This window comes from Canis aureus, chromosome 12 (genome assembly GCF_053574225.1).
Source record: "Canis aureus isolate CA01 chromosome 12, VMU_Caureus_v.1.0, whole genome shotgun sequence".
Classification (NCBI taxonomy): Eukaryota; Metazoa; Chordata; class Mammalia; order Carnivora; family Canidae; genus Canis; species Canis aureus.
The window spans coordinates 57296732-57323308 of NC_135622.1; the positions used below are offsets into that span (position 1 = coordinate 57296732).

The following is a 26577-nucleotide window of genomic DNA, read 5'->3' on the forward strand; positions in this document are numbered from 1 at the left end:
TTACAGAGTAGATTCGCAATTCCTGCTCTGCCTCCCCCACAGCCTCCAGTTCAGCCCTGTTCCTGCCGCAGACACTGCTGAGCCCGCGGAGGACCGAGTCCCCGCAGCCAGCCCGCCCTGGCCCGCACACGGGCAGACACCTGCAAGTGCTTTATTTCCTTAGGCTCAGCACTATTGCTACCACCCCCATTCTATAGAGGGGAACATCCGCCCCAGCTCGCACAACTAGAAGCTGCATGTGACCCCAGCACTTCCCTTACACTGAACCCCCTCCCAGGCCATGGTACCCAGAGGAGAAGGTGGATGACTTGTCCCAACCCTCACACTGGGAAGACTGGGCAGGAAGAGCTGCTCCCTTTCCATCAGGTGACCTACAGCGCCCCCTTTCCACGTCCCAGGGACAGTCACTGGGCCTGTGACGACAGGAGAGCTGAATCCAGGGCCTCCGTGGAAGGAGCTGGCTCAGCCCGGAGCTTAGAGACACGCAGGATCTCTCTGCTCTTCCTCTCCACTTCGGGGCATGTGTGGAAAGGGTGATGAACAAAGAACCAGGCGCTGGGTTAAAAGAAGAACGAAAATCCAGGAGGATGAAAAGGGCTCCTCCAGCCCTGCCAATTAGCCTCCGTTCGGCCTGAGGGCGGAAGTGTATCCGGTTTGTTGATCTTCCTAGGCCCAGACAGGTTGCGGGGGCGTTGAGGAGGCTGGCGGTGAACCACAGCCTTTGGTGATCGCAGCTATATTAAGATCAATTGCACGGTGCAACAAACATTTGAATCATTCTCCATCCTAACTGCTTGGACTTGAATATGCATGAGAAGCTGCTCAGAAATTACTAAAATACATACATACACATATATAGTCAAAAAGCCAGACAGGTCTGGGGTGAAGACAAACAAAAGGCAATTTTCCACTCTGGTGAAAGGGTGTGGGAAGCGTGTAGAACCTTGTGCTGGATTAATTGATGAAGACTCATTCACAACCAATGTGCAAATCCGAGGGCCCACTGGGAGCTTTGCCCATAGCGGCCCTTTCATCCAGGTAGGAAGTATTTTCCCATTTATAGACGGGGAAGCTGAGGCTGCAGAAGGTAAGGTCGTGCTGCTGGTCTGTGCCCAAGGAGGAATTTGAGCTGTGATCTCTCTGCACCCAGAGCCCTGCCTTTTCCGTGCAGACATGGCTCTGACACTGGAAAGACCCCAGTTCCACCCACCAGGCTCATGCTCCACAAAAACAATGTTGACTTCTACTTCCTGAATGTGTCTGTACAAGAGAACAGCGTCACACAGGACCATAGCCAATACAGAACAGGAGTGATCAGAAAAGAAAGAATTCCTGGAAATGAAGAGTCATAATTCTAAAAAATATTCAGGTAATTAGAAGAACTATAAAACGGGCATTAGCTGAACACCAAATCAATAATATAGGTGGTAAAGCCAAAAAATCTTCAAACATAGGACAGAAAGGCCAAAGAAAACAGAACTACCTGTGCCACACACACAAAAACAAAGTCACAATTAATATCCGTGTAGAATTGATCCTCACTTTTTAAAAAGACTTTATTTATTTGAGACAGAGAGAGCTGGTGTGGATGGGAGGGGCAGGGGCAGAGGGAGAAGCAGACACCTGCCTACCCTGCCCCCTGATACCCTGCCCCTGAGCAGGGAGCCTGCCTCAGGGCTCCATCCCAGGACCCTGGGATCATGAGTTGAGCCAAAGGCAGATGCTCAACCCACTGAGTCACCCAGGCTCCCCTGATTCTCACTTTCTAATAAGAGTCCTTGAAGGAAAAAAGCCCAGCAGAAACGCAGGAGAAAAAATAAAGCAATAATGGAAGTGAATTTCTCTGAGCTGAAGAACATCTTGAGTTTCCAAACTACAAGTCTACCAAGTGTTGAATGGGAAAAGCTTAAAAAGATGCACACTTTCTAGGTGAAATTTCATGTCCTGATAGAGCTTCAGAATTCCAAAGATATAGAAAAGTCCCAAAAGCCTCGACAGTGAAAAACCAAATGACTGGTAAAAGAAGAAAAAGCAGCTGTCTTTGGGCGAATCCGTCCGGCAGGTGTCATCCAGCCCAACCAGCAGTCCCATGCAAGGGCAAAGTAAAGACAAATCCAAACAGACACGGATTAGAGAGTTTAGCATCCTACCCTGGTGGGTGGAACTGGGGTCTTTTCCCATCCTTCAGGTCTACCCTGAAAGATACACCCAAGGATATGTCTCCGAGAAAACAAAAAAAAAAAAAGGGATCCAAGAAAGAGGATGACGTAGCAGACAAGAAACTAAAAACTATCTTCCACACCCAGGGGCACAGCGTGAACAAAGATCGCAGGATGACAACTGGGTCACAAACCTTGAGAGCAAATGGCACAAACCCAGTCAGGAAACTGGAAGGCTCTGGAAAGAACGCCTCCAACAGGAAAAGCACGTTCATCTTCAGCAAGTACTGTGTTGAAAAACCAGACCATCCCAGTGATCACACAAGAAGGCAAATCAGATTGGAGTAGTGAAATAAAAAAAATAATAAAATTGTGTGCTGTCCCCTTCACCTGTCCTCATCTGCGGTGAAGAATTACCCACTGGTGGTATTGAAAATGCTGGCTATCAGTCTAGATTTGTTTAGTATCAGTTGATGGTCAAAACACAGAATTAATCACACAGGATGGAATATATGGTTCCATATATTCACAACCTAGAAGCATGGGGCCCAGAGAGGGAGCGGAGGCGGAGAGAACCCAATCTCACTTGTACGTCGTGGGGAGTCACTGACCAGAACTGACGTGTTGAGAAGTAGAAGGTTATCACATGAAGCCCTAAGGGTGACGACAGAAGTGAAACTTCTAAAATAGGACTTTCAGAGATTGGGGTTGCTGGGAAGTGATATTCACATAAATAAGCTAAAATGCCTCATTTCCTTGGGTGGGGGGACAGCAAATTCTTTCAATCATTCACTACGTATTTATTAAGGACTTATTAGGTGCTTGGCCCTGTGCTGCGTTCTGGGAGTTTGGAGGTAACCAAAAACCCAGGCCCTGTCCTCAAAGAGCTGGCAGTCTAGTGGGGAAGACAGATGTTCATTGTCTAAATAAAAAAAACATAAGTAAAGGTAAAACTGCAGATGTGGTGAGCGTACGAAGAGAGGCACGTGGTGCAGGGAGAGTATAGCTCAGAAGCCTTTGACCCAGACACGGAGCTCAAGGAAAGAGGCTAATGATCGAGCCTCAGCTGGAAGGACATTGAGAAGCTAAGTAAGCAAGCAGAGGAGAGAAAGCAGAGGGAGCAAGCAGCATGTGCAAAAGTCCTGTGGCAGGAGGAAGTGAAAGCCTGAAAGAAACCCAAGGTCCTAGAGGATAGAGCGAAAGAGAGAGAGCAGGCCATGGAGGCCGAGGCTAGAAGGGAGGTACGTAGGGGATGCACAGCCCCGTGGGCCAGGAATTGGTTCTAAAAGCACTGAGGTCCTTACCATGTTTCATTCCAAATAATGGAACAATATAGAAGGTTTCCCAGCTCGCTCTATGAGGCTGAAGTAAGCCTGATACCAGCCTCTTCAGGGAAAAGGATGACACAAAACAAGAAAACTGTAGGCCAGTCTCACTTGCCAATACGGAGGTAACAGTCTTACATAAAACGTTAGCGGGCAGCCCGGGTGGCCCAGCGGCTTAGCGCCGCCTTTGGCCCAGGGTGTGATCCTGGAGACCCGGAATCGAGTCCCACGTCAGGCTCCCTGCAGGGCCCGGAACTACAGACGGGGGCCTCCCAAATCCTTCCTGGCTCTGGTCACACCGGGGGCAGGCGCAGCCCCCTGCCCAGTGCCGCACAGCCCCCATCGACACGGCTGCTGACAAAGCCGTGGACAAAACCCGTTTTTCTTTGCCATCAGCCTCTCAGGTGTTGGGCTCAGGTGCACACCTCATGGGCCGCCCCCCTCTGAGGGCTCTAGCTCCCATCCTTCCCTGCTCCAAAACAGCCAGGTCTCCCCACAAAGCCTCTGCTCACCCACCTCCTCGTTACCTTACTCACTCCAAGGACACTTGAGCCCCGGCCTGGGCTGCTCTGGGCCTAGGGATTGTCGGAACCCCACCCCCCTTTAAATGCTTAGTGGGCTTCCTGTTAACTCCGTGACTTAGGGAGGAGCTCACGGCCAGGAGGGGAGGCTCAGCCCCAGCGTCAAGACGAGGCTGGTGCTCTGCTAAAGGGAGGCCAAGGAACTCAGAGATGAACAGCGCACCCAGGCTGTGCTATCAGGGAGGGCTTCTCGAAGGAGGTGACCAGGAAGCCGTGCCTTGTAGAAGGAGCAGGAGGTAATCAGGTGGAGATGGGGCCATCCTACCCCGTTCCTGCAGAAGGGGAGGGAGCATTAGAGACTTTAAGGTTGGGTGGGGCCGGGCGTTGCCACTGTTCCAGGGTAATGGGCACCGCGGCGGTTTGGGCTCAGCATCCTCCCTCCTCCTTACTGCAAGCCTCCTCCACTGGGGATTTTTTCTGGAACCCAGGCCTATGGCAGCCAGGGCGTGGCCGTCCCCTAACCGCGGGTATGACCCACTTCTGGCCGGTGAGAGGCACAGGGGTGTTTGTTAGGGACGAACTCATGCCTGAGGCTCGTGTCAGCAGAGAAGAGCCGACGGTTGCTGAAAGCGATGAGATGGGACGGGCCACTAGCGGACAGTCCCCAACTGTGTCTGGGAGGCCCGGGGACTGGGAGGAGCTGGTATCTTCCCATAGAACAGAATGGCTTTGATGGCCCATGTGGGGGCCAGCGGGGATGGGGAGGCCGCGGAGCCAAGGCTCGGGGCGGGGCAGGGACAGAGCCCACGGCCAGGAGAGAGGGGTTTCCACACCAAACAGGCTCAGCAAGATCCTCGTATCTGACCCTGGAGCATGGAATTGACTGGAAGCCCACGAGGCAGGGAGGAGGGAGGATGTCCCGGAAACCATAAGCCCAGCTGGCAGCAGCCTGGTCTACTCAGTGCGGAAAACGGACCCCGGGCCCCACTTGGGTACCTGCTGCACGTGGCCGCGGCCTAGGAAGGGCCCCTGCAGCCACCAGGGAGGACCAAGGGCAGACCGGGGACGGTGGGGGACAGTGGACGAGGACATATCCGCCCGTGCCTGCCTGGATGGCCCTCCACGTGGCTTTGCCTGCCCAGCGGAGTACGACAGGTCCTAGGGCCCGTGACCGCTCAGCTGGCCAAATGCAAACCGGAGCTTCTTGCTGTCGTGTTCCCCCCTCCCTCCAACACTGTACTTCGGTGGTGTTGGCAGTAGATGGCCCATCTGCGGCCACAGGTCACCAGACTGTGAAGCTCAATGGCCAACCCTGCAGGGCACGGAGGCCTCTCACTGAGGCCTAGTGGGCCCCGGGGCAGACACGGAGGCGAGCTGTGCCTTTGGGTGCCTGGCCCTGGGAGGGAGTCATGCGAAGGTCATGTACATGCCAGTAGTTCATACACGTGACACAGGCCCTGAATACTCCAGCCTGATCACAGTAGCCCCAGCCCGTGTCAGCGAGGACTGCAGAACCCAGGCCTCGGCAAACGACCTTCCCCTGGCTACAGGAACACATCCAACAATGGGCGTAGGACCCAGTTCAGGCCCCTGGAAAGGGGATGAGGGGATATCTGCCGGGATCTTCTGGGAGAGCTCTCTTTATTCTGGTCGCCTCTTCTCCTGGTTGTCCCCGTAGAGGTGAGCACACACCTGCTGCCGCCACCCTGCTATCAGAGGATAGGGCCCACCTATGAGGAAGCAGGGCTAGGAGAGCTGCAGGGAGAGGAAACCAGGCTCCTGGATCAAGCCAAGCCTGAAGCCCACCTGCCCTCAGCATAAAGCATCACCCTACTGTTTAGGTCCGTACGGGTCCGGTTTCCCGGTGGCTTGGAGCCCAGAGCATCCTGCTGGATGGCCCGTGTGAGAGTGGAACAGAAGGAGCGAGAGAGGAGCAAGCCATACTGCCTCATCCCCGAGGCCTCCAAGGGATGACAAGGAACGTGGACCTCACCTCAAGGGCCGAGCTTGGTGGGGGAGGAGTGGGGAAGGAGGAGGATAAACCAGGTGACAACTTGTTGGATCAGCAGTTTTGACAAATCCCTTTGTTGCACAAAAATGGATTTCAGGGCCACGACGGGAAGCAGGGGACAAGTTCGTGAGCTCTTATAGTAAATGGGCTACACGAGATGCAGCTGCGGCCCCCGAGGTGTCCTGACCCAGACCCCTGAGCGGCCGTTTTCTCTGGGGGATGCTGGCTTTGGGAAGTGAGGGTGGCAGGGGGCTCCCCTTGTGTTCTGAATGCTGCTTCGGAACATCCTCTGGGAAGAAGGTGGCTTCCCAGCCAGACCCGAAGCTCAAGACCCACCGGAAGCAGAGAGGGGACGAGGGTCTAGGGAGTCGCCTGCCCAGCTCTCAGACGTGATTCCACTTCCCACAGGCTCCCTGAACCGAGTGAAGGCCCCCGTTTTGCAGTGGGGCTTCCCCGAGGAGTGGCAGAAACAGCGTGGCCTGTGCGCTGGGCCGGAACCCACTTCACCCACCAGGCCCCGCTCCGGGCTCTGCTCTGGGAAACTCTGCTATAAATCCCTCATTGTTCATGGTAGGGCCAGGAGGGTGCTGGCTTTCCTCCAGGAAGGCCCTGAGCGTGGGAGCAAGCAAGGTCTCGGGGACCATACAGGGTGCCCGGTGGACGGGGCCTGGTGGACGCAGCCCTGTGGACACGTCCCCGGGTGTGTGGCAGGCTGAGGGCCCCTCCAGCACGGGGCCGGGCAGGGGGCCGGGCACGAGAACAGAATCAGGAGAGTTGTCCGCACTGGGCCGAGGCTCACGGTACCTCCCACATTAGGGCTTTCTGACCTAAACGCCTTCCGACTTCCTCAGCGAGGATTCGGTGAAGCGCTTGCTCATTCGGTGTAAACACCTAGCACCCCTCTGGGCCGGGCAGGCGCTCCTCGGGGCACAGCCACAGAGCCAAGGTGCTGTGATATTGTGATTCAGAATCAGAGTATATGTATTTGGTCTTCATCCCCATGGCTGGCGGGGCTCCTAAAACCCTTGGGGTTCCCGAAGTGATGAGAGCAGTCAAGATTCCTCTGCTGTGGTATGGGGGTGACTTTTGGAACTCACCGAGGACAGGGCCAGCTGCTGGCGGAGTCAACCGCATGATCAGAGGTTGGCACATTCAGGCCCACCCCGGGGAGGGGAGGGGGACTGGAAGTTGAGTCCACTCGCCGATGGCCAACGAGTGAATCAATCACACCTGTGTAATGACGCCATCACCCCCCCCCCCAATAGGGTTTTGAGAGCCTTTGTATTGGTGAACACGTGGAGGTTTGGGGAAAGTGGTAGGTTTCAGAGAGGACACGGAAAGTCCACACCCTTACCCCGTGCCCTGCCCTACGCATCTCTTCCACCTGCTGTTCTTGAAGTATGTCCTTTTATAATCAACCTGTAATCTTTTTTTAAAAGATTTTTATTTATTTATTTATGAGAGAGAGAGAGAGAGAGAGAAGCAGAGACACAGGCAGAGGGAGAAGCAGGCTCCATGCAGGGAGCCCAACGCGGGACTCGATCCCGGGTCTCCAGGATCATGCCCTGGGCCAGAGGCAGGTGCCAAACCGCTGAGCCACCCAGGAATCCCTCAACCTGTAATCTAATAAATAAAGTGTTTCTCTGGGTTCTGTGAGCCTCTCTAGCAAATGAATCAAACCCAAGGACGGGGTCGTGGGAACCTCTGATGTAGAGCCAGTGGGTCAGAAGCCAGTGACAACCTGAACTGTGACCGGCATCCTGAGGCAGAGGAGGCCACTGGAGCTTCCAGCCGACCCACAGCTGGGACAGGGAGTCTTCTCATAGGACCAAGCCCTTCACCTGTGGAATCCGATGCTGTCGCTGGGCAGATGGTGTCAGAATTGTGTTAAAGTGTAGACACCCAGGTGGTGCCACAAGGAATTGTCAGGTTAGGGAGCCCCCGTCCCCTGCACTGGAAACTCATGACCTGTCCCCGACCACCAAGCGACAAGACAGGCCCCTGTAGAACATAAGGAAGAGAAGGTCGAGGTCTGGCCAGGGGTCTGGCCACTCGCAGCACGGGGCCAAGCACAGAGCAGGTGACAAGAAGTTCATCTCCTATTTTGTGATGCACCCACTGTGTGCCAGGCACTGCTCTAAGTGCCAGGAGATAGACCTGGGACCCAGATACAAACCTGCCCTCGAGGGCTCACAGCACAGGTCACTCACTGTCCCCCAACCAGCAGCACCAAGGAAAGGCAGCGTCCCCAGGGAGTGGCTCCAGTCCAGGCCCAGCCACTCTGCCGCCGATAGTGGGAAATTGGCCGAGGCGTTGAAGCTTTCCCAGCCTCCAGTTTTTCTGGAGAATGTGCCAAGTGCTGGGCGCAGAGTGGGTTATTGGGAGAGACTTGTCTCTGCCTGCCCACTCCCTGCCTGTGCTCTGGGCAGCCGGCTAAGAAGGACATTTGGGGTCCCCTGTCACCCACGCTCCGTGCCTGTCTGATCCAGGAGAAGGATGTGCTGATGCTCCGGAGGACGGACACTAGATCTGCCTGCAGTCCCTGCCTCTGTTGGCTGGGAACCAGGTCCTCGGGGAGGCAGAGAGGTGGAGTGGGAGTGCGGGGCCTCGGGGTGAGCCGGGAGCCTTCGTATCTTCCTTTGGTTTAGAAGACAGGAGCTGATGTATTTTTGCACAAGAACACATCCACGCACAGACACATACACACACACACACACACACAGTCTTGCACTTCTATCATGTGCTCCCAGGTCTATGAGAAGTAGAAGCATGTAGACCCCTCATTCTGGCTGAGAACTTCAAAAGGTTAAGATGTGGCTGCCTGGGTGGCTCAGACAGGTTGAGCGTCTGCCTTCAGCTCAGGTCACGATCCCGGGGTCCTGGGATCGAGCCCCACGTCGGGCTCTCTGCTCAGCAGGGAGTCTGCTTCTCCCTCTCCCTCTGCCCTCATGTTCTTTCTTGGTATCTCTCTGTCTCAAGTGAATAAATAAAATCTTAAAAAAAATTTAAAAATAAATAAAAAATGAAAAAAAAAGCATAAAGGTAAAGACGTGGGGGTGCCTGGGTGGCCCAGTCAGTTAGGCATCTGCCCTCAACTCAGGTTACAATCTCAGGGTTCCAGGATCGAGCCCCACGTTGGGCTCCCTGCTCAGCACAGATCCTGCTTCTCCCTTTCCCTCTGCTGCTCCCCCTGCTTGTCAAATAAATAAAATCTTTAAAAAAAAAAATAAGAGGTGAAGATGTGACAACCATAGTTTGAAAATAACTGTCTGCAAAGCATATTCAGATGCTCAGGCCCTGAGCTCTGCCCTAGTGCCCAGGCCACACTGTGTGCATGTGATGGGCAGATTGGGGGCAGCTTCGGTTCTAATTCCTAAAACCTCAGTTTTGACACTTGGCCCAAACCTGTAGCTAGGAGCAGCTGGGGGACCGACAAAGAGGGAGGTGAATGTGGAAACAGGATTGGAGGTCTGGTTCTGGTGACTTTTGGGAGCCCCATGACTCCCGGGCAGTCTCTTTCCCCTGGTGCAGGGGGTAGTGGTGAGACTCCCCAGTCTCTACAGAACAGTTGCTGCCCGTCTCTGGGCTGGGGAGGGGGCAGTGTCAGCTGGGGGAAGGGGGCATCTCAGCCTGGTCTGGAAGCAGGGGTGGAATCCTGACGGTGGAAAGTTGCAAGGGCCATAGGAACGGCAGGAGTCCCTCGTTCAAAGGAGTCAGTATAGAGGTGCCAGTGTCTGGGATTCGAGAAGCCTCCGGCTCTGCTGCAACAGAGGGGTGAGGGAGAGGGGACAGTGAGAGATGAGGCTGGAGAGGTACTCTGAGTCTGCCTGAAGGGCCTTGAGTGCCACACTATTTATGTGGGGCTGGAGGGGTGCCGTGGGCTCTGGTTCCCACCTCCCACACCCACTCAGGTGCAAGACAGGGATGGCAGCCAGTGCGCCTGGAGGCTGCAGGGCACCCGTGAGCTGGCCGGGCCTCCCCTGAGGCCTCGAGGCCAAGGCCAGGTCAGACCCAGCCCTCCAAACCCAGCGAGGAGCCACACAAAGCCCAACGTGGCAGAGACAAGGCCCCTGGCTTCCAAGCCCAGCTCGCGACCACTGAGCCAACAGGTGTGCCAGCAGCTGGCCTGTGTGTGACCCTCTGCCCCCTCTCGTGGAGCTGGGCTGCCACCATAGCAAGCACACGTCCCATTTTGCCAGACAAGCTCTTGTCCGCGGGCATCACACCTGTGTCTGGGGAGGCCCCCGTGCGGGGCTGCCCTCTCCCTCCCAGCTAGCCCGATGGAAGGGCCGGCAGCGGCGGGGACAGACGCTGCTGTGCAGGGTGGCAGGCACCCCACCGCGCTCCGCCAGACGCCCACACTCCCCTGCCTTCAGCTGCGTGACCACAGGCACCTGACACGCGAGTGTCACACCTTCCCAGCCGGTTGTCCAGAGAGGGAAATCAAGTCACGATGATGGCAGCCCTGGCTCCAAGTCCGGCCGGCGGACAGTGACCACATCAGGAACGGTGACATAACAGAGCGCCATCCCCTCATCCTTGTTTTAATTTCTTTCCCTTTTGGAAACCCGCAGCATCCCTGTAGCAACGTCTTAGGTGGCTACGAGTGGAGAAAAGCATTTCAGAGGGGCTCCCACCTCAGATTAGGGGGACAGCTGAGATCCCCTTACGAGCCTGCTGCCAGATACCTCCCTGCGAGCGCGGTGCACAGAGCCGTGCTGTCTGCGGCGGGAAGGTAGGAGGCTGCTCTGCAAACACCTGTCCCTCGTTTCCCAGATGTCAGGAGGCCCGGGGAGACATTTCATTATGGTCCTGCAGGGCCGGGGGGAGGCCCAGGGGCAGGCAAGGACCCCCTGCCTCCCAAGCATCCCCGGCCTGACCGTCGGCCGCCAGAGCTCCCCCGTTAGCAGGACCCCTTGCAACCAGGCAATGTGCACCTGTTACGGAAACCACGGGCAACTGCTGGAGTCTTACCTGCCCCTCAGGGCTTTTCAGGAAGTATATGTGAAATAACTCCAGGTCTTGCCATTTTCACAGATTTCCTTCCCCCACCCCGTTTTCTGGGTATTTTGTTTCATTGTTTTAGGTGGTACCTCCAGACCCCAGATGGCAGGTTTTATGCTCCAGACACCTCCTACAACTGCCAACATGGATCTTGAACTGTGCATGGCCCGAGCATCTGATCCAAAGCTGCTTGCTCAGGAAATGTGTTTTCCTTCTCAATCTTTCCTTAAAAAAAAAAAACACCCCACCACCAGAACCAGCCCATCTGGAGTGATGGCTTTCCAAGAGATCAGATGACAGCATCTTGCACCATTAGGAAGCTCGGGGCACAAACACTAGGTGGGGGCCTGTGGGGCTCTGGGTTCTGATGGAGACTGGGAGCGCTGTGGGTAAGGGAGGGCTGCAGACCAGGGGCGCACCAAGGGGCGTTCCCACCTCGGCCACCAAGCCTGTTGCTTCTACTCTCTGGGGCTCAGGTACCTGATCTGAGGATAATTAATTCACTGCATGATTTGTTTTTATACACACACACACACACACACACACACGGACTTACACACACAATTCTATTTTCAAGATGGCACATTGCTCCCAACATTGTGAGAACGAAGCGGGGGGGGGGGGGTCTCAATCCAGCTGCGAATTTCAGGATCCTAAGGAACCCCCCCAACTCAAGTGCGCAGGATGCTGTACCACATTTTCCCACCCGTGTGGTGGTGGGAGACCCGGACTAGACGGTGCCTAGTTTCCTTCTAACTCGGATATTCCGAGATTCCAAGAAATGTGTCTTTCTTTCTCTCTTTCTCTCTTTCTTTCTTTCTCAGAAACTAACAAGCCCCAAGAAGTTTGTCAGAATCACCCACGTCAGAGAAGAGGACGTGTAGACTCTGGTCCCAGGATAGGCGAGATTTGGAGACACTATGGAGGAGAGGCCAGGAAGGGAGGGACAGAGGTTTGCAAAGCAGGGGCTGGGCTTGGCAGAGAACCCAACGTAGGCAACCAGGACCTGGGGATTCTCAGAAGGAAAGAAAGGAAGGCAGATGTGACCCCCACACACACCAGGACACTGAGAGGGACACGATTCCCGCCACCCTCGGAAGTGGGCCCCATGCTCCTGGGTCTTTGCTCATGATGCTTTTGGTGCTTGCACAGCTCTTTCTGCTTCCAGGAAAGCTCCTACTCATTCTTCAAGGCCTAATTGAGATCTCATTTCCCACAGCCCCGGGTTGGCGCACTGTCACTGTAGAGGGCCAGGGATGAGAAATATTTTAGGCTCTGAGAGCCATGTGATCTCCTTCACAACTACTCACCTCCGCCCTTGCAGCTGAGAACAGCCAGAGATGATCTGAGAAATGGGCGTGGCTCTGTCCTACTAAGATCTTATTTGAATCTCAGACACTTTGCATGTGTCACAAAACGTTATTCTTTCTTTGGTTATTTTTTTTAAACCACTGAACAACGTAAAAGACATTCTTAGCTCATGGACCGTACAAACGACAGGCTACATTTGGGCCCCAGGCCATAGCTTGCCAGCTCCTGTTCCGGCCTCTTGATACTCCAAGTGTAGCTTCAGGACCAGCTCCCGGGTTCCTGGAAGGCAGCGGCTGTATCTGGGAGTTTGCTGGAAATGCAGAATTTCAAGGGCCCAGGTAGATCTGCTGACTCAAAGTCTGCATTTTAGCAAGATCTCCAGATGACTCGTGTGCACATTAAAGTTTTTCAAAATTCTGGTGCCTGGGCGTCACCCTAGGATTCAAATGTAACGGGTGTGGGTGCAGGCTGCCCACCAGGATTTTGTAAAGCTCCCAGGCGGTTCTAACGTGCCCTGGAAAGATTCCCCAGGGAGAGAGGGCTGCCCCTCCGCCTGCCTCCCACAGCTGCCTGGCCACTCCTCCACAACCAGCCTGCCCCACACCAGGACAACGTCTAATCCTAATTCTTGAAGTTTCTCAGACAAATCGCTTATTCTCTCTGGACACAGTCCCCTCCTTCCAGTAGATGAGCTGGACTCTGAGATGCTTTCATAGCTATAAAGATACTCCCCACCCGGCCCCCAGATGAACCAAGGGGAAGGCACCTCTTAATCCAGGATCCTCCTGGCCTCTCCCCAAGGAGGAACTTCTTCCTCCACTTAGGCTTCAGAGCCCGCACTGAGCCAAGGTCTACACAGACCAGGACCCCAAGCAACAATCCCCTCCTCCTGACCCCTCCACCTCCACAGAGTCCCGCACCCCCAGCCCCACCTCTTTCCTCTATCTCCTTTGGTCACCTGACCCACTATTTCCCTGGTGAAACTCAGGGGAGGGGCACACAAAATTGGCTCAGGCCTCTGCACCCCACAGAGACGGCCCTGACTCTCCCAAGGCCTCCCTTCCAAGGCCCCTTACCGCAAGGCAGCCTCCCCACCCCCTGGAGTCCCTAACACAACACATCCTAGGCTTTGAAATCCTGGAAGGAGCCCAGAGAAATCATCCCTCTGTATCCATGTGGGAAAACCAGGGCTCAGAGAAGAGGAAAGACTGGGGGATCACCTACCCCATTCCCCTACCATGGCTCCTCTCTGAGCATCAGCTGCTTCATCACGGGAAGGAAGAACAGGGTTCTGGGGTTCCTGGGAGATAGACAACCAGAAAGAAGGGCCTGCCGGGACCAACCCTGTGCCAAGGGGACTGCTTTTGACTACAAACAGTGTGGCAGTGCCCTGTCCCCTCCCCTTGCTGCTATGCAAGCCCAGCCCAGACCGTGGAGGCCAGAGTGGACGGCTGTGGGTCCCACCCCCGTGTCAGCACACAGTCATAGACACGGCTGCCATTTACTGAGCAGCTACTACGTGCCAGGCACCTGCTAAGCACCATGGTTCTCTGAGAGATTCTAACGAGCCCCCTTTAACAAATGATCCCAACGAGGATCAGAGGGGCTCATCAACGGGCCTGAGACCACACAGCTACCAAGAGAGTGGAGGGGGAGAGAAAAGTGTTTGAGCTGGAAGACACCTCAGAGAATCTCCCTCACTCCCTGGGCTTCAAACCCAAGCCGATCTGGCTCTGTTCCTCTGCGGGTTCTCAGACCAGGCTGGAGGTGGGCCACACTCAGGTTTGTCCATCCAGCCGATACGTCAGTTCGGCACTGGTTCTAGACGGAAGGATGAGCTGGAGGACAGGCAGATCCACCCTGAGGAAGCTCAGAGCTTCTCCTGGTCTACAGACCCCCTCCCTTGTAGATCCAAGCACATACCACCATTCCAAGGCCACCTCATAGCAAAGAGAACGCATGGGCTTTGGGGTCTTCACACCTGGGACTGAATCCCTGCTCTGTGTGGTCTTGGGCCTCAGTTTCTTCACCTGTCTAATGGGGATACCCATCTAGCAGGGCTGCTGAAAAGACCGGAAAGAAGTTGAGAAAAGGGCCTCCCACAGGTGATAAATAAGTGGTAACCACGCCACTTGGCGCTTCTAGCTCTGTGAACTCTTCCCCTCCTGGGAGCAAGCTTTTCCTCAGAAGGAAAACAGAAGGCGGGAGTCGCCAGCACAGAGCCTCCTGGAATGTGGCAAGGCTCCCCGCGCAGAGCCCTGCGTATGAACCCTTTAATTAGCTCTCAACTAAAAATAGCCCCCCGGGGCTGCACACCTACCTCCTGGCCTAGCACAGGGCATGCCTGAGCTGTGCCTGAGGGGTGGGGGGTAGGGGACAGCCAGCCTGTGACAGAACCTACGACACAGGTGGGATGAACAGAGCAGGAGGCTTTATTGAAAGAGATACAGAACCGGGCGAGGGCTCCTGCCATCAAGCCAGACCATGGCCTCCATCCCCCCCGACCCCCACGCTGCCCGGGACTCTCGGACACCCCTCTGTCCCCACCGGCTCCTGAGAGCTGGCAACATAAAGGGGTCTTACCCAGCCTCACCAGAGGTGCCCCAGGGGGCCTTCAGAGAGTTCTGTTCAGGAGACGGTGGAGGGGACAAAGGACAGCCCCTCCCAGGAAGTCAACCGACAGGCCCGTCACACCATCCGTCCCGTCCACTGGCCGAGTCCGTCCGAGCCCGGAGGACCCTCGTCACTTGCAACTCTGGAGCCGGGTCCTATGATGTTTCTCCTCGGTCAGGAGAGGGATGAAGGTGTCGCTGTGGGAGAGCTTCAGCCGGCTGCTCCAGCTCGGCCCCTCCTCCCCCACGGGCTCGGGCGGGAGGCTGTCCAGGTCACTGCGGGAGCACCCCACCTTGCCCTCGCCCCCGCTGCTCGAGGTGAGCTCCATCAGCTCCAGCTCGTGCTTGGCGGCCGTCTCCAGGACCCGCTGCTTGTTGTAGTACCTGACGAAGTTGTTGATGATGGGGTGGATGGGCAGGGCGATGGCAATGACCCCACACAGGAAGCTGATGGCCGCGTTGAGCTTGCCCAGGGTGGTCTTGGGGTAGATGTCCCCGTAGCCCACGGTGGTCATGGTGATGATGGCCCACCAGAAAGACTGGGGGATGCTCTTAAACAGGGTCTCGGGGTGGCTCTGCTCCATGGTGTAGCCCAGCGCCGAGAAGACGAAGATGCCCACCGCCAGGTACATGAGCAGCAGCCCCAGCTCCTTGAAGCTGCGCTTGAGGGCGTAGGTGAGGGTCTGCAGGCCCGAGGAGTGGCGCGCCAGCTTGAAGATGCGGGCGATGCGCATGATGCGCAGGGCTTGCACCGCCTGCTGCACGTTGGTCAGCTCCATCATGCGCGCGCCCAGGTGCGTGAGCGTGAGGCTCACGTAGAAGGGGAGGATGGCCAGCACGTCCACGATGTTCATGAAGGACAGCGCGAAGTGCAGCTTGTTGGGCGAGGAGAAGAGGCGCAGCAGGTACTCCAGCGTGAACCAGCCGATGCACGCCGTCTCCACGTTCTCCAGCGTCGGGTGCTCCACGCGGTTGCCGTCGGCGTCCAGGACCTGCAGCTCCGGGATGGTGCCCATGCACATGACCACCGACGAGATGAGGATGAGCAGGAAGGACAGCACGGCCACCACCCGCGCCGGGCACGACGACTCGGGCTTCTCCAGGAACTTCCAGACGCACTTCTGGCAGCGGCGCCAGCGGCCCTCGGCCGAGTCCACGCCCAGGTCGTCGAGGATGAGCTGCACGCGGCGCGCGATCTCCTCCAGCTCCTCGCGCTTCTCGCTCAGGTGGCTCTTGCAGCAGTCGTCCAGGAACTTGAGGTCCACCTTCCAGAAGTCCATCTCGTTCTTGAAGCAGATGGGACAGATGCCCTTCTTCATGTGGACCTCCCCGAAGTAGTACACCTCGATGACACACTTGAAGGCGTCCGGGTCCCTGTCGAAGTAGAATTCGCGCTTCCCGGGGTCGTAGTCGTCGCACAGGGAGAAGATGGTGTCGTAGCCCCCCGCCAGGCAGCCCATGAGCTCGGCCAGCCGGGTCTCGGGGTACTGGCTGAGCAGGTCCCCGTACAGCACCTGCCGCACGCCCCCCACGTTGACCACGATCTCGATGTCGTCGCCGGCCCGGGAGCCCCGGCTGCCCCGGCTGCCCCGGCTGCCCGGCTCCGGGAGGCTGCGCTCCCCCGCCGCGTCCATGCTCCCGGCGAGCGCCCACTCAGCCTCGGCTCCGCGCCCCGCCGCCGCCGCCGCCGCCGCCGCCGCCGCCGCCGCCGCGGGTCCGGAGGGTCCGGGGGGCCCGGGGGGCCCGGGGGGTCCCGGGGGGCCCGGCCGCGCGCCGCCCTCGGGGGAGCCGGCCCCGCGCCCGCCTGCCTGGAGGGGTCACAGCGGGCGGCAGGCGGCTGGGGCGCGCCGCGGGGGGGGCATGCACCCGGCGCCGGGGCTCCTGCGGCCGGGCATGCGGGCGCCTCCGGGGCGCGCCGGCGGGGGGCTCTCGCGGCCGCCGGCCTCGCCCTGGGCGCTCACCCCGCTCCCGGCCGGCGCCGCCCGCCGCGTGGGCTCGGCCTCCGGCACGCCCGGGGCGGCGGGGCGCGGGGGGGTGGGGGCCGGGGGGCGGCGGTCCTCCGCCCCGGGGCGCGCGGGCAGCGGCTGGCAGGTCCCCGGGGCGCGCGGGACGAGCCCCGGAGCTGCCGGACCCACGCCGCCCGCCGAGGCGCGCGGAGAGCGAACTTGGGCTGCCTGCGCCCGAGCCGTTTCCAAACACAATAGGAATTCCAGCCTGACGTCAAGAGCTTTTCCAACTGTACCCTCTTCTGGTGAAATTCTGCAAGGCACGCGCCGCAGCCGCGGGGAACGGGTTAACCCTTGGGCGGACCGGCCCCGCCGCCGCCGCCGCCGCCCCCCCCCCCCCCGCCCCGGGCGCAGGGCCCACGGGGCCCAGGAGCTCAGGCTGCAAAGTTGCTCGCCCCGCCGCGGAGACGGGACCGCTGCCTGTTGCTCGACGGGCACGCGAGCCCCAGGGAGCCCCTTCCGAGGCTGCTCCGCCTGCGCGCCCGCCCCCCTCGTCCCAGACTCCCCCAGATCCCGCCCGCCGGGTCCTCCCGGCTCCCTGCGCCCCCCAGCGCTGCGGGCTGTGGGCGGCGCTGCTCAGCCTTGGCCCCAGGGCGCGCAGCGAGCACACCGGATCCAGCCCCTGTAGGAGGGAAGGGACTCGCCCAAGGTCGCACGGTGCCGGGGACGCAGAGCCCGGTCTGGCCACCACTGAGTCCCCGGAGCTCCCTGCGGTCCTGGCCGACTGATCCGTTAGCAGGTTGAAATTCCGCCTCCAAGTCCTCGCTGCCCACCACTCCCCATTTCTCCGCAGCCCACCGCCACTGCCACTAGCCTCCAGAACCTTCGCATCCCCGGGCTCCTGCCTACCCCCCACCCCCATTCCCCATTCTGTCGATGGCCCTTCCCACACCCTCCCCTCTCTTCTGGGCTTGTGGCCACAGCTGTCTTTCAGCCACTCATAAGCCTGTACCATTGCAATAGCTTGCAGCATGATCTACGCTGCAAATTATTGAGCATCATCTGTGACCTGGAGACTATGTTTTTTAAAAAAAATATTCTAGGGGCACCCTGGGTGGCTCAGTTGGTCAAGCGTTTGCCTTCAGCTCAAGTCATGATCCCAGGGTCCCGGGATCCAGACCAACGTTGGGCTCCCTGCTTGGTTGGGAGCCTGCTTCTCCCTCTCCCTCTGCTGCTCCCCCTGCTTGTGCACTTGTTCTCTCTCTCTCTCTCTCTCAAATAAATAATACCTTTAAAAAGTATTTGAGAGGTAGGGGTGACCAGGCAAGTACAGAGGATTTTTAGGGCAGTGAAACTACTCTGATGATATCGTAATGGTGGATACATGTACATTTGTCAAACCCACAGAATGTACAGCAGCAAGACTGAACACCAATGTAAACTATGGACTCTGGGCAATAATGCTGTGCCGCTGTAGGTTCATCACTTGTGACAAATGTGCCACCTGGCGCAGGATATAGATAGTGGGGGAAGCTGAGCATGTGCCGAGCAAGGTGTATGCAAGAACTCTCTGTACTTTCTGCTCAATTTTGCTGTGACCTTAAAACTGCTCCGAAAAATAAAGTCTATTAAAAATATATGCTGTAGACTCACCATCAGGGAAATGCAAATCAGAACCACTACAACGTATCACCTCCCACCTGTCCAAATGGCTAAGATCAAAACCACAAGAAACAGCAAGCGTTGGTGAGGATGTGGAGAAAAAGGAAGCCCCGTGCACTATTGGCGGGAATGCAAAGTGGTGTAGCCACTGTGAAAAACAGTGTAGAAGGTCCTCAAAAAATTAAAACTAGAACTATCATCTGATCCAGTAATTCTACTACTAAGTATTTGCCCAAAGAAAACAGAAACACAAACTTTAAAAAAGATACACACACCCCTATGGGTAAAGCAGTGTTGATAACCATAGCCAAATTATGGAAGCAGCCTGAGTGTCCATTGACTGATGAATGGATAAAGAAGATGTGGTATATCTATACAATGGAATATTATTCAGCCATAAAAAAGAATCAAATCTTGCCATTCGCAACAACATGGATGGAGGTAGAGAGTATAAGGCTAAGTGAAGTGAAAAACCATGTGACTTCACTCATGTGTAGGATTTAAGAAACAAAACAAATGAACAAAGAGAAAAAAGAGATCAACAAAAAAACAGGCTCCTAACTATAGAGAACAAACTGATGGTTACCAGAGAGGAGGCGGATGGGGAGATGGGGGAAATAGGAGATGGATAAAAGGACACTTTCCTTAATGAGTGCTGAGTGATGTACAGAATTGTCAAATCACTATATTGTATGCCAAAAACTAACAGAACACCAGTTATGTTAACTATACCGGAGCTAAAATTTACACACACACACACACACACATGCACATTCTGTAGGCTGGGATTTTTAATCTTAAATTTCTATCCATGAATGGATCATGAAATCAGTCTGCTGGGCACTCGTCTTTTTCTTTAATGAGCTGGTATAAAAATGAACGTACGAGAATACCTCACGCAAAATGAGTCTTGTTTGGTGAAATTTCTTTTTACAAATTTATTTCCTTTCCATTTAAAAATCAGCCTGCAACCTGTTACTACAGAGTAAGAAATTGAAATTCAGAAAGGTTGAGTAATAATAATATTTATTTTAAGCGTGCCATGAGCCAAGTACTTTCTGAGCGCTTTGCACTTTGCTCATTTAACTCCCATATGCGACTCTCCGAAGGAATAAGGTGTCAGGTAATCCATCAAGATCACTCAGCCGGCAGGTGCAAAGTTGGGGGTCGGAACCCCCACAGCCTGTCACAGCCCACACGCCTCACTTCGCATGTTCTGGTCATACAACTGGTAATGATGGAGCTGAGATGTGATGTGAGACCTGCCTGGTGCAAGGGCTAAATTTCTGTACCATGTGTGTAATACAGCACCCTCCCTTCTACACACACCCCGTATCTGTGTTCCAATCCCGACTCATATTCCTGCCTTTCTCGGTTGCTCCCTAGTTAACCTCCGGGTTATGTTCAAATTGCATCTTGGTGGAAGCTTAATGGGCTTTAGAGCAGCCCTTTATTTATTCAAATATTTATCGAGCTCCAATGGAAAGCTCACACACACACTCTCTGCCCTGGGTGTGGGAGCTGGGTTCATGCTCTAGTAGAAAATATGTTTTTTGAAGCTAATAATTAATTTGCAGTAATCGGTATAGCTGAGAGATATGCGGAAGGAGTGGTGGTTCTTGAATTTCCCCTACAGGGGGCGTGGATGGGACCCCCAAAATCTTGGGAAGAGGTTGGAAGAGAAAGAGGCTGCATTTGCTTAGGGCCTTTGCCTGACTTAGGTGGGCATGTGGGGTGTGTGACGGTGATCCCCCCAGGCAGGTAGAGGGTCCCCAGCCACCTCCCAGAGTGGTCTCTAGGTTCAAGGCGCTGCCAGAATACAGGTGTTTCCAGATACCTGGCCAGCCCTGCAGGGCTGCAGACTCAGCACTCTGGAAGAGCCTGGGCTGGATTTGGCCCCTGAGGTCTGAGGCCCTCCCCTGGCATGCCTGTCTCACCTGGGAGGGAGTGGTCTGTGCAGAGGAAGACCTGTCTTTTGGAGGTGGGCTGGTACTGATGGATGAAGCTGGAAACAGACCACACAGAGCCACGCAGATTCTGTAAGGAATTTGGACAAAAGTCAGTTTTTCGGAGCTCAGGTCACCATTCAATAGATGATTAGTAATGCAATTAATTTACTACCAACCAGCATTTTTATTGAGATAGTATAGAAAACATCGGAGTACATCAACATGGTAAAAAAAAAAAAAAAAAAAAAAAACGGGAGTACAGGATACAGTATAGAGTAGAGAAAATGTTTCCCAGCAGCCCACGGCAGAGCAGGTGTCCACTGACCGCAGGTGCATGAGAGAGAGACAAATCACAGGTCAGGGCCAGGGAGGAGGACCCCTCCTGGAGGCACTGAAGCCATCTGAAGCCAGAACTTAGAAGTGGGCCCCCAAACCCTGCCCTGTGGGGAGCGGTCCCAGGATCTGAGAGAGGAGAGCAGAAGGCTTCATGCACTCACCCCTCCACACCAGCAAACCCCATGCCCCAGCCTCTTAGCCTCTTTCCCAAAGGCTCACAAGCTTCAGAGCCTTGGCTGCCAACAGGCCTGAACACAGAATCCTCTCCCTTGCCACCCCTCCAAGCTTCATGCACCCACCACCCCCCGAGGGCCCTCTCTACCCACCTGGCCTGAGAAGCACTCACAGGTCATGTTTGTGGATTCCTCCCCTCTGGGTACTTTCTCCAGGTCTGTACCACCACCTCCACCAGGGGCTGAATTGTGTCCCCCTGCCCCTCAAACTCATATGTTGAAACCTTAACCCCCAATGTGACTGTATTTAGAGATGGGGCCATTCAGGGTATAATTAGGGTCAAAAACATGATCTAATAGGATTCCTGTCCTTTTAGGAAAAGATACCAGAGTCCTCCCTCCCTCTGCACACACACACAGAGGAAAACGAGGCAAAGACGGAGCACAAAGGTGGCCATCAGCAAGCCAGGAAGGGAGTCCTCACCAGAAACGGAAACAGGACGTTCATCTTGGACTTCCAGCTGCCAGAAGGGTTTTGTTACAGCAGCACAAGCAGACTAAGGCACACTTCCTCCTCTCTCACACCTGACATGTCTTCCCTAGACCTCCCCCTTCTCCACAGCTCCAGGCACAGATTCTTCCTCATTGAATCCCTAGACCCTGTCTGAATTTTTGTGGAGGGTTAGACTGGAAGGCCATAGGTTAAAAAAAAAAAAAGTTCTGTAGGCTGTCTTCTCATCAAGGGTCACTGATGTGTAGAAACTTGAGCAGGAGGCTAGATCCATCAAGAATTTCCTGAAGTATCAAACCAGGGGAAAAAGTCTGGACTTTTTGGCTAAAAATAGAAAGTGTCATGCTGTGGTATATTCAGTCCTGCATTTGACTTCTATTAGAATTGTACATTTCATGATATTGGGGGGATGGGGCACACAAAACCTTCCATTAGGCCCAAGAAGCAGCGGCAGCAATTTTGACTCACGCAGGCTTTTCATTTAAATAGGGATGGAGAAAAAAAAACCCACAGCCTATTTAGACATTATGAGGAGTGATTGTTTGAACCGTAGCTTTCTTTATTAAATATGTATTTTTTTTATTTGTTGAACAATAACATTTTGGGCTATGGAATGCTCCATTTCCACGGCGCTAATTAAAACCAGCACATGTGTATCTAAGTGATTTGTCTAGACAACGAATGATGCAAGCTGTAATCTACTCCTTTTTTATGGAATAATCAGTTCTGCTCAGTTAAAATTTCTTTGTGTTTTGCTGAATCTAATAATACCTTTCATTAGGATTTACTTCTGTACTCTACTGGAAATTTACATTTCATTATTGGCTGTGTACCTATCAGTGCAGCAAGCTACCCCTGGGGCCCCGAAGAATTGATTGACCAGAAGCCTCCTGACTCCTCCTGTCTGAATAAAGTGTCCCTGGGAATCCAGGGCAGGAGGTCGGCTGAGTGGGAGGGCTGTTGGATCAAGAACAGGGGTAGCGGAGAGAATGATGTAAACCATCAGGAAATGTCAGTTTTGCCTTGGCTCCTGAGCTGTTTTTTTTTTTTTTTTCTTTTCTATGCCTTGGTTTTTTCATCTGCAAAATGGAACTAGTGACCTTTCCTTCCTAAGTGCAAGACTTTATAAGGAACAAGTAAAACAATGGGTGTGAACAGGCTTTATGAACTGAAAGATGCTTAACATGTGAAGGCAAAGGGGGGAAGAAGGTGGGGACTTGGACTTCTTGGATGCCGGTCCCGCTGTGGGCATGTGCCTTTGCGCCCACACACGTCCGCCTCCCTGGCTCCATTCACTGTGACTCATCCGGCTCAGGTCGAGAGTGGGAGGACTGTGCACATGACAAGGCCAGCTCATGTCCCAGATATGTATGAAGATGTCAGAGATGCTGGATGAGTACAGCTGCCCTAGAGGCTGGCAGGTAGTACCCCCTCTGGGCCTGAGATTCAGTTGCTTTGACTTTCTTAAAAGAAAAAGTACATTTAGAAGACAGACGATGGGAGGACTCTCAAGCTTCAGTCCCCACCAGTTCAGAGTAGAGCATTCACCAGAAGAGGGATGGACGCTGTTTGCTTTTGAACTTGCCTTTCAAGTACACTGAGAGTATAAAAGAAGATAATTCTTTTTTTTTAAAAAAAAAGATGCATTTATTTATTTTAGAGAAAAATAGAAAGCACAGGAGGGGGTAGGAGAGGCAGAGGGGGAGAGGGGAGGGGAGAGGGCAAAGGTGAATCCCAAGCAGTCTCCCTACTGAGTGCAAAGCTGAACATGGGCTCAATCCCATGACCCATGAGATCAAAACTTTAGCTGAAATCACTGGTTAGAAGCTTAACCACCCAGGCACCCTGAAAACTCTTTTAAAAACAAGTCCCTCAGCATTTGCCTTTTCTTTAATTACAAAATTAGCGTACACATATGATAAAAAATTGAAAAATGGGGAACCCCATATTTGCATTCCCCAACTTCCTATTCCCCCCAGAGGTCAGTGTTATATATACCATATTAGTTTTCTGTTCCTGTGTAATGAATTATCACAAACTAAGTAATTTAAAGTGACACACATGTATTATCTTATAGTTTCCATGAGTGTTGCTGAGACTTAGCGAGGTCCTCTGCTCCAGGTCTCCCAAGGCTGCAAAATGTTAGCTGGAGCTGGGAACTAGTCTGAGGCTCAGGTCCCTCTTCCCTGCTTATGTGACGAACTTCCTTGCAACTATAGGCTCATGGAGGCTTAATCTTCTTTGAGCCCAGGGTCAGAACCTTTCTGATCTCAGCGAAGACCTAACTCCTCTTTCAAGAGGCTTACCTCGTTAGGCCAGGCCCACCCAGAAGAATCTCCCTTTAATTAACTCAAACATACACTATTACATTATTATTTACATTAGCACCCCCCCAAGAAAAACTTAGCTATAAATCTGACAAAATTTAAACAAGTTCTGTATGAGGAAAACTATAAAACTCTGAACTAAATATATGGAAAGTTATCCCATATTCATGGATAGGAAGATTCATTTTGTCAAGATGTCAGTTCTTCAAACTGGACCTATAAATTCGATGCAATCCCAATAAAAATCCCAGCAAGTTATTTTATAGATATTGACAAACTCATTGTAAAGTTTATATGGAGAGTCAAAAGGTTCTCAATAGCCAACTTAATATTGAAGAAGAATAGTCAGAGGACTGACATTACCTGACTTTAAGACTTACTACATCTTTATAGTAAGCTATAGTAATCAAGGCAGTGTGGCTATAGGGAAAAATATCAACGGATACATCAGTGGAATAGAGAGCCCAGTAATAAACCCACATAAACATAGTCATCCGTTCTTTGATAAAAGGGCAAAGGCAATACAAAACAAAGATTAAAAAAATAAAATAAAATAAAAATAAAAATAAAAAACAAAGATTAGTCTTTTCAACAAATGGTGCTGGAACTATTGGAAATCCTCATGTGAAAAAATAAACCTAGACACAAACTTTACAAACTTCACAAAAATTAACTCAAAGTGGATCACAGACCTAACTGTAAAACACAAAACTATAAAACTTCTGGAAGATAATGTTGTAGAAAACCTAGGTGGCCTTGGGTATGGTAGTGCCTTTAAAAATATAACACCAAAAGCACAATCCATGAAAGAAACAACCGATAAACTAAACGTAACTAAAACTAAGACCTTCTGCTCTGAAAAAAACAATGTCAAAAGAATTAGAAGATGAGCCATAGACTGAGAGAAAATATTTGCAAAAAATACATTTGATAAAGGACTGTTATCCAAAATACACCAAGAACTCTTTACGATTCAACCATAAGGGATGCCTGGGTGGCTCAGCAGTTGGGCATCTGCCTTTGGCTCAGGTCCTGACCCATCCTGGGATCGAGTCCCACGTCGGGCTCCCCGCAGGGAGCCTACTTCTCCCTCTGCCTATGTCTCTGCTTCTTTCTCTGTGTGTCTCAAGAATAAATAAATAAAATCTTTTAAAAAATAAAACAATAAAACAAAACTCAACCATAAGAAAATTATAACCTGATTTAAATATAGGGTACATGAGAATTTTATACTTTCCACTCAATTTTGCTACTAACTTATAACTGCCCTAAAAAATTAATTTTATTAAAATTTTTAAGTAAGTAATGATTTTAAAGCAAATGCATCTGGATGTGTATGTCTAAGTCCAGGGTCTTCACTGGAGATCATCTGCCATGTAGGAAATCCCATCCCTAGCTCAGCACAGTGGAAAGGAAACTTGAGACAGACAGCCAGCCAGCACCCCCGACACCCTATGGAATTCAGCAAAGGGTCCACCACATATGTGGGCTCAGCGCCTGACATTAATACACCTTCAGAGCCCCTCAGGGTCCCACCCTGTGAAGTGTTTGACAGGTGCTTGTCTCTCCATTCCCCCAACGCCGCATCTGCTCCTGGCCAGACAACGGGAAGGGAGGGGGCATTATGGGTCAGACAAGGAGAGAAAGGGCATGGTGTGGAAAGAGGGAAGTGGTGTAGGCTGAACGGAGAGCAGAGTGGGAGGGATAGAGGAAGGGAAGGTCGATGGGAATAAAGAGAGAAAATTCAAGAATGTCTTCTCATGTTTTGAAGAAAATGTCATGTCAGGCAGGACTTGATAATTACTGTCATTTGTGGGATGTTTCCGTGCAAGAGAACCAAATAATTATGATGTCATGAGCTCAGTGCCTTTCCCCCAAGTCAGCATCCAGTCATCAATGTCTATGGTGTAAGTGTCCTTGGGAGCCTCCTGTGCATTAGTCACATCATGGGCTGCACAGTGGAGCCCCGCGGGAAGCAGAAGTTTCTTCCTCATGTAGTTATGACAATCATATAGGACTTCCCAGGTGAACCACTGGACCCTGGGAGGTACCAGGTTTCAAGAAAGCTGGAAGGAAGCAGACCATTTAGGCCAACTTCTCACCCATGGTATCCCTCCTACCAGGCACTCGGTCTCGACTTGGATGCCTCTAGTAATGGGGAGCTCATTCTACGTAGGGAACGGGGAGTGGCACAACATGAAAACTCTCAAAAAGAAACAAGGACTTTTTCTACTTCCTGATGGTGGAGTCATTCCCTACCCCGAGATCATGAAGGCACAATCTTTCCAGACAGGTCAGATCTCTAGTGGAAAACTAAGGTTTGAGTCCCACCTCTGCCATGTAATAGCTGCGTGACCTTGGACAACTCACTTTGCCTTCCTGAGTCTCAGTTGCTTCTTCTACAACTAGAGATAATACTAGACCCACATCAGATGATTATTTTGAGCAGTAAAGGAAGCACATTGTGAACTACGATGTGAAGAGTTGCTATCATTGCAACTATTTTTTATAATATTGGCAGTGAAATGAGACCTAAGTAATCAGATTCAAACTTCTTTGCTTTCCAGTGCCAATATATAAGCAAGCTCTAACGTCCTTGTCTGTAAAAACATGCTAACAGTCAGATGGAAAAAGAAGCAGAAAGAGACTGGGTATGGGGAAGATGCTCACATTCATATTTTGTTCTGGTGCTTTTGTGAATGCACTAACACAGCATTGCTCACTGTGTGC

General features: G+C 53.2%; 1 protein-coding gene and 1 long non-coding RNA gene across 4 annotated transcripts in view; both read right to left on the reverse strand.

Annotated features, from left to right (window-relative positions):
* Positions 1 to 14745: 14745 nt before the first annotated feature.
* Positions 14746 to 16598, reverse strand: KCNF1 (potassium voltage-gated channel modifier subfamily F member 1). Its single transcript, XM_077844130.1, has one exon. The coding sequence runs from the start codon at positions 16575 to 16577 to the stop codon at positions 15075 to 15077; it is 1503 nt and encodes a 500-aa protein (XP_077700256.1). The 5' UTR covers positions 16578 to 16598; the 3' UTR covers positions 14746 to 15074.
* Positions 16599 to 19565: 2967 nt separating this feature from the next.
* Positions 19566 to 26577, reverse strand: part of LOC144281251 (uncharacterized) — a 54056-nt gene continuing 47044 nt past the window's right edge. For 2 of the 3 annotated variants that reach the window (XR_013349784.1, XR_013349786.1), the window contains one exon: positions 19566 to 20588. This is a non-coding gene — a long non-coding RNA (uncharacterized LOC144281251). The remainder of the gene's footprint in view (positions 20589 to 26577) is intronic. The other variant, XR_013349785.1, reaches the window with a different exon arrangement.

Coding starts and splice junctions, on each gene's coding strand:
- KCNF1 (XM_077844130.1), bottom strand. CDS start 16,577: ATGGACGCGGCGGGGGAGCGCAGCCTCCCGGAGCCGGGCAGCCGGGGC.